General features: G+C 39.4%; 1 protein-coding gene across 2 annotated transcripts in view; it reads right to left on the reverse strand.

The window, feature by feature from the left end:
• The window catches only part of cntnap2a (contactin associated protein 2a), a 1,620,024-nt gene that overhangs the window by 763,976 nt on the left and 843,835 nt on the right, over window positions 1-12,213 (reverse strand). For both annotated transcript variants that reach the window (XM_068005678.1, XM_068005683.1), the window contains exon 11: window positions 4,141-4,247. In XM_068005678.1, the coding sequence (XP_067861779.1) occupies window positions 4,141-4,247 (107 nt within the window). The remainder of the gene's footprint in view (window positions 1-4,140; window positions 4,248-12,213) is intronic.

Genomic DNA, 12,213 nt, shown 5'->3' on the forward strand with positions numbered 1-12,213 from the left:
CATAATTTCTTGGATTATTGCACTTCCCATTCTTTTTCTTGCAACAATGAATCACATTTAAAACATTAACTTTTTTTTTGTTCAAAAACTGGAGACATTATTGATTAACTTTTAAATTGTAAAATGGTATTGAACCATTTTGTATTTTTCTTTAGTGGGAGGGGCCATAATACTAATACTTATGGTTCCAATGATGCTGAAGCTTTACAGTCGAATGTTGTTACTTTCTTCATCATGCATCAGTGCATAGATGGAGTTTTGGATGTCAAAAGTCAAGTAGTGCATTGAGCAGTCATACTGCAGTATGTGGAGAATCCAGTGCATTGCCAGGACTGGTGCTGTCATTTCCAGATATATGTGCTTCAGTTTTTTTTATGTTCAATGCTATAAAATGACCATTGTGGTGACTGCAACAACCACCCCAGATGTATATTAAACAAATATTTATATTGCGTTTGTATTGAGTACTTTATAATGTCTGACGAAAGAAGTACACACAAGTTATGTAGCATTTACAATCGTATTATATCTACAACGAATCTGATGGAGCTCACTCTGCCATCAGAGTAGAGGACGATTGAAGCTTCCAAATTTACACTCTATGCCCATAGCTCTAACATGTGCTGACAGCAATGAGGCAGCATTTAAGACAGCTCTGACACAACCTTGTTGGAATTGGTATTACTGAAAAAAAGGGATGAGGGTTTACTTGGAGTTGCACTTCAGATTTGGGCGACTTGAAGCTCAGATGATACAATTCCATATTTGTGGGATAAAGTCGGGTGGCATGAAAGAAACTTACATTTATATAGCGCTGTTTACGTTCTCAGGACATCTCAAAGTGCTTCAAAGCCAAAAAAATAATTTTGAAGGGTAGTCACTGTTATTATGTAGGCAAATCTGTGCACAGCAAATGAGACAAATGAACAGTTAATAGCTGAGAATTTCCTTGGGGCTTCTCCTGCTCTGCCACTGTAACTTTGCCAGAAATCCCATTTATATGCGTAAATGGGGTTTATGCCAAAGTTAAGGCGGCAGACTGGGAAAAGCCCCAAGGAAATTCCCAGTGAATCTGTTTTTTTATGGCGTTGGGTGAGGGAGGATTGTTGGTCTGAGTGCGAAGACAACTCCTTGCTCTTCAAATACTGACATTGGATTTTTACATCCACATGAACAGGCGAGCAGAGCCTCAGTTTAAGATCTCATCTAAAAATCAGCATCTCCGACTATACAACAATCATTGAGTACTGCACTGAAGTGTCAGCCTAGACTATGTGCTCAAATCTTGGAGTAGCCTTTGAATTCTCACCTTCTGACTCAGAGGTGAGACTGCTACCAAATTACCCAAATGATATTTAGAAAATACAGCATAAGGCCAATCGGGACACAGTGCAAATCCAGGCCATCAAAAGCATGAAAATAAATACTGTGGATAGATACCAACTAATCTACCAGAAAAAATGGATGCTACAGATAGACAATCATTAACATCGCCTCCCCTTCACCCTTAGAAGAAAATATTACAGCCATAGCCAATAAGTTTTATGCAACGGACATATACCAAGGTAAATTCAATGATCCTGCAGTCGCAGCTTGGAAATGTGGTCAGAAGAAGCACGAGACAGATGGGGCTACAACATGCTCCCTTTCAGTGCACGCTCCCACTCAGAGCAATGTGTTGCTGAGCTTACCCTACGGTCTAATCACCACAGATACAAATTCCATGATCAGAGACTCTTAAAACGTCATAGATACACTTAACCAATAGACCACCACAGAAACTACATGCACACAAACACTAACACAAATACAGAGAGATAGGTACGTATGCCCAAATGCCAACTTTTGTTTATTTGTCAAATAGGTGTCACTGCACAAAAATGGAAAAAATATTCCATTGTACTTGTGCAATTTTCTTAAGGGGACATGCATGTCCATATTAAAATTGTTTGATTTAGTCCAAAATCCAGATATTTGTGAACAAACCTGAATGGCTACAGTTTAATGCGATTTTGAGCGATTCAGGAACTGCTTGAAAGTTTATGGGCCTAGTTCCGCCCAGCTGGAGACCAATGTGCCTTGTGTCTCTCAGTATACCAGCCTCCAGTATTATAGGGGGTCCTGATTGAGCCAGAAAGGCAGGAACTTCAGTGTAGGAAGTCCCTACGGGCAGCTCCACCTCTGGGAGTAAACCTGATGTAATTTGCCTTGTTAGGGGCAGGTGGAAGGCAACCAACTTATAAGGCTGCCCAGAAAATTATGGAAATGGTAGGGACCTGGCGCAACTGGGTTTCTAGTGTTTTCTGGAGGGGTCCACTAGACTCTCACTGGAGTTACGGGCCTAAAGTTTTATGTAGGAGACTGATTCATGAATGAAGGATTTACTTTTGATATTTTCTCCAGCTGATTTAATACCAGATTCAATCCATTTTGTGCTGTAAATAGGCAGTGATTTGTTTTTGTATCCTGTAATGCAGTTTAACACTGGAATATCCTACTGGGACCAGAGCCTGTTGGAACCCAGATTGATGTGGGTTTCAAGCTAACATTTCAAAGATTTCACTTAATAAAAATCATGTTTGTTATTAACTTATTTTGCAAACTCACTATAATGTACTTAATCTATATAAACTCTGCTGACATATAATTCTAATTGTGCAGTACCAGTTCTTGGCTCACTGCATGGCAGAACGTTGCTAAATCTACATTACCTGAATTCTTAAATTGTATGCAATTAGGAGCTCTCAATATTCTTTTGTGATCTTCGCTAATTCTAAATTTTAAAACATTTTCAAAGAATAGATCTGCAGTGCAGCTTTGCTTCTGAATTCTGTGGACTATATTTAGAAGCACACTTAATTCCAACCCTGATATAACACCAAAATGATCTAATTCTGTTGGAGCATGATAAGGATGTTTTATAAATGGCCGCTCCATGTCTTGTGAGTGCTTGCAAGGTTGCTGGGCCATGCTAAAATCCTTCTAAACCTCTTTCTGAGCAGTTACACTTGGTGGTGTGACTTGCATCACAGCAGATAAAGTCATTCACACTGAGTTTATTCAAACATCACTGAAAAGCTTTGTCAAACACTCTTCAGTGGTGACAAACTTTCTTGAAGTGAAATTCAATTCAGACCGATAATGGCATGAAGACTCACGACAGCCCACATGTCATTTCTACGGGTACGGTAGCATAGTGATTATGTTACTGGACTAGTAATCCAGAGGCCTGGACTAATATTCCAGAATGTGGAGATGCTGGTGATGGACTGGGGTGGACAAATGTAAGGAGTCTTACAACACCAGGTTATAGTCCAACAGCTTTATTTGAAATCACAAGCTTTCGGAGCTTTCCTCCTTCCTCACCTGACGAAGGAGGTAAGCTCCGAAAGCTTGTGATTTCAAATAAAGCTGTTGGACTATAACCTGGTGTTGTCAGACTCCTAATATTCCAGAGTCATGAGTTCAAATCCCGCCATGGCAGCTGGGGAATTTAAATTCAATTAATTAAATAATTTATGGAATTAAAAAAAAAACTAGTATCAGTAATGGTGGCCATAAAACTATGGATTGTCGTAAAAACCCATCTGGTTCACTAATGTCCTTTAGAGAAGGAAACCTGCTGTCCTTACCCGATCTGGCCTATATGTGACTCCAGTCCCACAGCAATGTGGTTGATTCTTAATCGCCCTCTGAAATGGCCTCGCAAGCCACTCAGTTGCTCAAGAAGGCAGCTCACCACCACCTTCTCAAGGGCAATTAGTGGATGGGTAATAAATGCTGGCCTTGCCAGTGACGCCCACATCTCATGAACGAATAAAAAAAATTTCAGTGTAAGTCCTCTTCCTCTTGCAGTCACTAATGGTCAGTCAATTTTAATTCCTTATGTGATGAGAGGGGTATTTTAAACCTAATTATATTTTAAATTCTCTGTATCAAGCGTTGCCTTTTATTTAAAGATCGTGGTTTATAGGCCATGTGGTCTCTTCCATTGCTATAAAAAGTTGCAGATTTCCTTAATTCTGCTTTGAAAAAAGATAATTATATTTTTACAACCTCATTGACTTCTACACTAGTGCAGCAAACTTCATGTGCCACCAATTGAGAACTGCAATGGGTAAAAGCAGGTCATCTACTCACAGTTATGACAAGTTGCCCCAGAATATCCTGTTCCCTCACAGCTGCATTTAAAGCTATCCCAGGTCTGAGTGCATCTTCCTCCATGCTCACAGTGATTTGGTAAGCACCTGTCAGAATACAATGAAGAAAACTTTAAGGTACTGTTCAATGTGAAGATGAATAGGCACAATCATTTAGAGTCAAACTCATGAGGACATCAGTTAATATTTCTAGAGCAATTAATCCTTGTTGTAGACTGGATTTAGATTAATTATCAATTTAATTTTTTAAAAATTGGATATTTAATGAGGTTGCAAATGACAAAAATATTAAAAATGGGATTTAGGAAACAAAATAAATATAGCACAAAGCTTTGCACAATAATGCATTTTATGAATGTATTAGCTTACAGATGACTTATTGTTTTCTGTTATTGAGAATTACAAGATTTTTTTTGCAGAAAACAAAGACTGTCACAAAATGATAAGAATGTGCAATAATTGACAATTGAAAATATTGGTTGATTATAGTAAAAGAAACATTGCACCTAATCTTCTCACCCAGCACATCAAAGGATGGGATCATTCCTCACCATCACAATCTGAGCCTTTTCCATAAATTACAGTTGAAAATGCATGTTTCATGGTTTCAGTTTTTTTCTCCAAAAACCATTGCTACATGCTCTCAACAATTCACAGCCTCAGTATTTTGAACAAAAGGTACAGTTTAAGAAATATGTTTCTAAATTCTTCCAATTACTCTTGAAAAGCCTATTTCATTTGCATCTACTACATTTGTATCAACTATAATTCAGAAAAAATACAACTTATGAAGAAATTTACAAGTAAAAAGTATAAGCCAAGAAATTACTGGTGGTAACATCAGCAGGCAAATGCTTAATACATTCATATGGCATTCCTTTTTTAACATAGGTGCTAACCCATTTATTTTAAATCGTTCAACACCTTACAAGGCAAATGTCAAAAGCCAAGGGGTGGGGACGCCATACAACAGGAGCTCCATTGGCTCAGATGGAAACCGGTGTTTCTACGAAGGCTGGTACACCAAGTGAGTTGAGGCATACCGGCTTCCAAATTGGCAAAAGTAGGCTTCCCCGGTGGGGTCTAGGCTAGGGAAGAACCCGAGACCCTCAAAGAAAGAAACAATTTAAAAAAAATACTTGCTGACCAGCTCCTTACAAACTCTGGTGGGGCCAGTGCCAGAGGGCACTTACTGACAGGATCTCACCTTAACTGCCGGATTGCGTGCAGGGGAATTTCTGCCCCAAGGGTTAAAAGGTAATGAAAAATTTGACGGCGGCAATAGTTAGGCCACAGTTAGAGTACTGTGTGCAGTTTTGGGCATCCCATTATAGAAAGTACATTAAACCCATAGAGCACATACAACATAGTTTCATCAGGATATTGCCAAGGATGGGAAATTATAATCATAAGAAAAGATGAGATACTGAATTATATCAACTGGAGCAGAGAATGTTAAGAGGAGATTTAATAGAGGTGCTTAAAATAATGAAGGGTTTTGGGGGCTTGGAGAAATTTCTCTACACAGACAACTGTTGGAGCATGGAATGCTTTGCCACTGGGATGAGTTGAGGCAGAGACAATAGCATCTTTTAAGGGAAAACTGGATAAATACTTGAAGCAGAGGAAGACACAGGGTTGGGAGAGAGTGGGGCAGTAAGGTTACTTTTGGATTGCTCCAGCAAAGAGCCAGCCGAAACAAAATGAGTTGAATAACCTCCGTCTGTATTGTAATTTTCCATGGTCCTGTGTCATTTGTTCAATTTAGTTACATTGCAAGGTAATTAACTACACTGTATTTGAAATGTACATTTGGTCATAATAAAATTTAAATAATGCAACATGACCATGAAATGAGTCTCTTTTGGTGATCTTTGACAGTCACAAATTTCTTGCAGAATATGTTGATATTTGGTAGAAAGTGCAGAAAGTTAAACAATAATTTCATTTTAGTTCAGTGGTATCTGGAAGACAAATGACAGACAACAAGAAATTGTTTTGAAATACCAGCAGCATAGAGTACCTAGCAAATTGCAATATTACTATGTTTAATGATTTGAAACCCATCTAATTCAGTCACTTGTCTTAATGCTGCGCATTTAAATGATTGCAGATCATCTTTATACTAAGCCTTAATGAACGCACAAACGGTGTTTCCCTTCGTGTTCTAATGTCCGTGATGAAATCACAGGATAAATTGTTGGGTTTGCCGAATTTCTGTAGGATGTCCCATTGTAGTTCTCGGCATTCTAAATGAGCTGCGGAGATTGTACTGTTGGTTGTAAAAGGGAGGCATGCACCCACCATGTTTCAAATGATTGCATGTCCCATCTTCTTTCATTTAGGGTGGAATTTCTTCCTGGGGCTGTGACCCGAGTGCTTCTTATTCCAAGTTTATAATTTCGGAAAATCATTACTGCAATGTTCTGGGTTGACTGGGGAAGAGCACACACGTGGATACTTTAATTACATATAACAGATGGGTGCATTTTAAATGGATTTCCATCTGTTGATAAGTTGCAATCAACTGCTTGGCATTTAAAACAATGAAACAGTGCATCTGGGTTTAATTTGGATTTCTGATAGAATTGTACTATTGACTCAACAAGCACTTAAAAACAAACATGAATGCAAAACACTGAACTCAAATTGTTTTGAAAAACTACATATATATTTTAAACTTGCATTTGGTGACATTTTAATAAAACATTTACGATCAACCATAAGTAATGCTGCAATTCACCCCTAATCTTTTTTACATATTGTTTTTTTCTTTACATCATAATCTATTTTAATTTACATTACATTTAAAAGAGTGAAAATAAAGTAGGTTTTGCACTATAAATGTCAAATCTGAACAAATATCGTACAAGAATCACTTGAGAAGTATACATTGATTACCAGAAAAACTAATGGCACACAAATTGTGTTTCATAAGCAAATAAATGGGAATCTGAGTGCTATTTAAGTTGTAATCTCTATTATAATATCTATACATAATTTGAAAGATTTCAAATCCCAAGCTTTCCTGAATGTAATCGGCAACATCTACTTTTTAACAATGTCTTCATTGTACAAACATAATTTGTTTCAGGCCACAGAAACACAGCAGCCACTGTGTGAAGTATTGTTAGGGTCTTATTTGTTACACTGGAGGTTTAGCATGAGGTGCTGACAATATGATATTCTCAATGACAAGTAAAAACATTTGAATACGTAGCAATAATAATGGTAGATGATTCAGCTTTAGATGCAACCTGAGTCATTCTCCAAATGAAGTTTTACTCCACATAGTTAGCCAAACTAAATTGGAAAATCACAGGGGTGTCTATTTCTTTGTGGCACTGTGGGGACAGCACACACAATCCCCTCCTGCACTATTTGAAGCTGGCCATTTTCAGTTACTTTGACTACAGGGGGTATCTAGTATAAGATTCACTGCACAGGCCACTAAAGTTCCATTTCCCCTACGATAGCTCTTAAAGTGTGGTGGGGGTGGGGGGGGTGAGTTTTCAGCGATGGTGAGTGGGCAGCAGATTACTGAGGCTGCAGGGAGAATGACAACAGTGAGGGCACCTTGATTTTCAGAAATTGCTACAGAGATCCTTGTGGAACAAGTGAAGAATAGGAAGGAGCTCCTCTTTCTTTCAGATGGGTGATGGGTGACCCTGCAAATTAGGCAGCAGCAGTCGAAAGAGCTGGACGGGCAGGCTAATATCAGTAGGATAGTTCACTAGGACATGGGTACATTGCAGGAAGAAGTTTAATGACTTTACCAGGATTGCCACAGTACGATTCCTCTTTACATCTCATTTTATTCTCTACACAGCCTTGCAACACTAGACTTTAACCCCAGCACTACCAATCTTTTCCTCTCCTGCTTAACAAGTCTCTCCTCCAATCACTATACCTCTTTCTGCTTCCACTCACAGACAACACCTGCTCCTGCCCTCTCAACGATTTCTCCCTCTTCTCCACACTGTTGCATCTGCCTCACACATACTCACAACCTTTCAACAAGGCCTTTCAACATAGCCTTCTTCTACTTTTCTTGCAGGAGAAACTGGTACACAATCAGAGAGAAACTGGTACACAATCAGAGAGAGACCTGAAGAACAGGAGGAGGTCCCGCCACATTGCAAACTTTGGGGGTAATTCTAGGAAGCAATTGCAGATGCGTTGGGGGCGGGGGGGGGGCTCCAAAAATCACAGAAATCCCGATCGGATCCGGAAGCCAGCTGCATCCTGCCAACTTCCGAGTTTCCCAGGGACCCACCTGTGTGCGCGCAGGCAACCCGAAAACGGAAGTCCCGCCAGCAATTAAAGGCGGCGGGATGACAGTTGAAGAGCCAAATATACATCATTAAGGTACTTAAGGAACTTTACTTGTGACAGAGTAAGTCATTAGAATGATTTCTTTTAAAATTACCTGGGCGGCTTGCCCACCACCTCTGAATCACGCCAGGCATGAAGGGCCGGATCAGGGAACAAGAAACTAAATAAATTCAATAAAAAACAATAGACGGAAGTGAAAACACAAAATGAACCTACCTTTGCACCCTGCTCCGATGTTCGATGTCTCCCTCTCCGATCTCCCCCTCTTCACCTGCCCTGATGTCCTCCCAATTTTCCCCCGATGTCCCCCTCTTCCCCCCCCCCCCCCCCCGATGTCCTCCCGATCTACCCCCCCACCCCGGTCTTCCAGTCCAGCGCTGGATGACGTCTTGGTCTCTCTCTTTCTCACCCACCTCACGTTGCAGCTCCTGATGGCAGCCAGCCTGTTAATCAGGCTGGCTGCCGAGCGCGAAACCCGGAGAGGACACTAATTATCAAATAACATGCGATTGTGTCGGAATCGTTAAGTTTTGTTTATGGGGGTTTGCCACACACATCTTCACCACCGCTACCCCCCCCGCCCCCCTGCTGCCAACCCGCCACCATTGCAAAATCGAGCCCTTTGACTCCAATGGAGTACACCACCATTGACATCATTGGTAGAGGGAGGACACACAGCATTGGAGGCGGCAGGTGTAAATGCGGCAGTAGTGAGGCAAAAATCATCCATGAAATCCTCCTTTCCTGTGAGTGCATTCCAATCTCAATCTATTTCCTTCTGTGTTAATTGTATCAACGTGATTTATATCAATTAGTGTTAATTGTATTCAGGTGGTGCGTATCAATTAGGAACTCTCGGTGTTTGTGGGTGTAATATGGAGCTCTGAATAAAGGATTGGAAGCAACTGAAGACTAGGCTCTAGTGTTCCATCCTTCACCAAATGACAATCCAATTTATAACATTCTGCCCTCAAGTGAACTCCCTAGCCCCCACAACCAAGTACAGTTGCCTTTTACATATTATCTTTTCTATGAATTTTTACTGGGGTCAACAAAACAATGAGATGGGGTTACAAGTTAGCAAAACAAACAGAACAGTGAGACAAGGCTATTATAAAACCTCCTCTTTTCAAAATATATTCTCAATTCATTAGGAGAAGCAGTCTTAATATCTTAAAAGTTGGGTTCAAGACCAATGGAAAATGATAAACAACCTAAGTTATGTTGATGGTATAATACTCATTGAAAATACAAAAGATTACAAGAGATACTTGACAAGTTTGGAATGTGAATTGAAAATTAATGCAAAAATGACAAAATCAATGACAATCATAAAGAGGACCTCCCAAAAGTTGATCTCAGCAGGACCAATATAGTGAATAGATAAAATTGTTTCCTTGAATAATCTGATAACATATAAGAATATGGTTTAAACCAAGCCTAGTCATGTATCCTGACTCGCATAGCGTCCAGGCATTTAGCAAGAGGGCGGTGCTGAAGGGGGCAAAGTTCCTGTCTCCATGTTAACAAAGACAAAGACAGTTTGCAGAGCAGAGATAAGGGATGTGGTTACCAAGGAATCAACGTACCACAGAACTGATATCATTGAAAGACTGCTGTGGCAGTTAGAATTGTGAAGCAAAACAGAACACCCAAGGCCATGAGACACAGATAAGAGGGGCCTAAACAATCCTGAGAATAACAGCAGCTTCTAAACACAGACAGCTTGGTGGGATAATTAACGACTAGGAGATAAGGCCAGAGATGTGGACATGCAGAACAAAGCAGCCAAATAGTATAAAGATAGGGCATGCTCCCCCCCCAAAAGCTAGAGCTCTCGGGATAGTCCGCAGCCTCATGGCCGCTTACAGAGGTTGAGTCTCATCACCTTGAATCCGTGGGAAACCAGGCTGTATTAATCCTCATTATTTAATGTAACACTGAAGACAGCTGTATCGCAATACTGTTGTAAGTCAACATTAAAGCTTATTGTTTAACCATCCACTAGGGCCCAAATCATGCGGAAGTTATTGTTCAAGGACTAACAACCCTATGTTACTACAGTAATGAAAAATCCACTGTCATAATATTAGATGAACTAAGCAACAAAGTAGTTAAACATGAGGATACCGATTGCTCAAGAGGCATTCAATATGAATGCAACTGTACAATGAAGCTGGTAATAAGGAGAATACTTAAGTGTCATGTGTGATTTACAACATTGTACAGATGTGAAAACTGGAACTTGAATACCGAAAGCAAGAAGACGAGACACATGCTGAAAGTTAGTAAAAATTGTTGAACAAGACAACTGACTAATAAGAAGCTCCTTCAACTAGCACTAAAGAAGTGATGAGGCTAATGATGAGAAAATGACAAACTGTGGGGCAGGTTATTTAGTTATAAGGAAAGCTGTTGCTGTCTGAAAAAGGGAATAGTTCAAGAGACAAACAAAAAATGTGGATAGATGATATGGAATGGGTCAGTATAACACCAGGGACTGATACAATCCAATTGTGCAGAGACAAGAAAGTTTGGAGCACATTGGTTGCTAACCTCGACAACAGAGAAAAAGAGCGAGGACAGCATCTAAACATGTAATAAAATTGCAAGTTCATACCTCGGCATTAGATGCTTGGGTCCCAATTCTTATAGATGCCAAATTAGTTTGCCGCATAAAAATTATTTGAGTTATCAAGACTGAAATGTGATGTGTTATTTTACAACGTACTATGTTTAATTGGATCTATCAGTATCAAATCAAAATAAGCTGCTGGTAACAGAGGAAATTAATTCGCGTCAAAAAGTGCAACATCTATTTAGCGATAGGTAACCTACTCACACATAGTAATGAAGCAATTTATCTTTATTCCAGGAAGCAAATATTTAGTGACAGCTCACTTATGTTATAAGTTCCAGTGTTTCAAAATGGAATAATAATGCTGTTTTACACTGTGTAGACACAAGTGGTTAGAGAAGAAATTAGTACTGTTATGAATCATCATATTTTGTATTGATAAATTGCGAGCACCAGTCATACACTTGATAAAAATATATATACAACTTTTGGAATTTTAATCATATAAATCCATGGAAGATTGTTTACAGATTGGACACTGTCATAGTTTAAAGTAACTTAAATTAGTTCAAATGATGCAATAAGTACATGTGGAGAGGATGAGTTCTTTTTCCATAGCTTATTCTATAACTTATTACAATAAACCCTTCTTACTTTAATTCACAAGATTGCAAGGTAGATACGAATGATGATGATCTCTAAGCCCATTTCAGCTCATCCATCCAAAACAAAGGTGCCGTTCCCCCACCACAGCATCCAACAGTTTCTTAAATACACCCAGTGTGCATTCTGAAGCCCTTCTATGTGTTGATCATTGTTTGCCTGATACAAGTCCTACATTTGCCTTTCATGAGTTGAACCTGTTCTCCCATGTCCTATTGTCATGGTTTAACTTGTATTAGCATTCCAGAATTACTCTTTCTTTTCTGTTTACTATTTTCTATATTTTTAAGTCCCACTTTAACTGCCTCCTTTTAAGGCTGAAAAGCCTAAGTTTCTCTCATCGTTCCTCATAACTTGGACACTAGGGATCAGTGCATGGCTCTTCTCTCCCTCACTCCCTGTATTTGCCTTATGTTTGCTGACTAGAACTGGACACTACATGAATACAATCTGACCAATCCACTGTATAGTATTCAG

The sequence above is a fragment of the Heptranchias perlo genome, chromosome 2 (assembly GCF_035084215.1).
Source record: "Heptranchias perlo isolate sHepPer1 chromosome 2, sHepPer1.hap1, whole genome shotgun sequence".
In the NCBI taxonomy this organism is placed as follows: Eukaryota; Metazoa; Chordata; class Chondrichthyes; order Hexanchiformes; family Hexanchidae; genus Heptranchias; species Heptranchias perlo.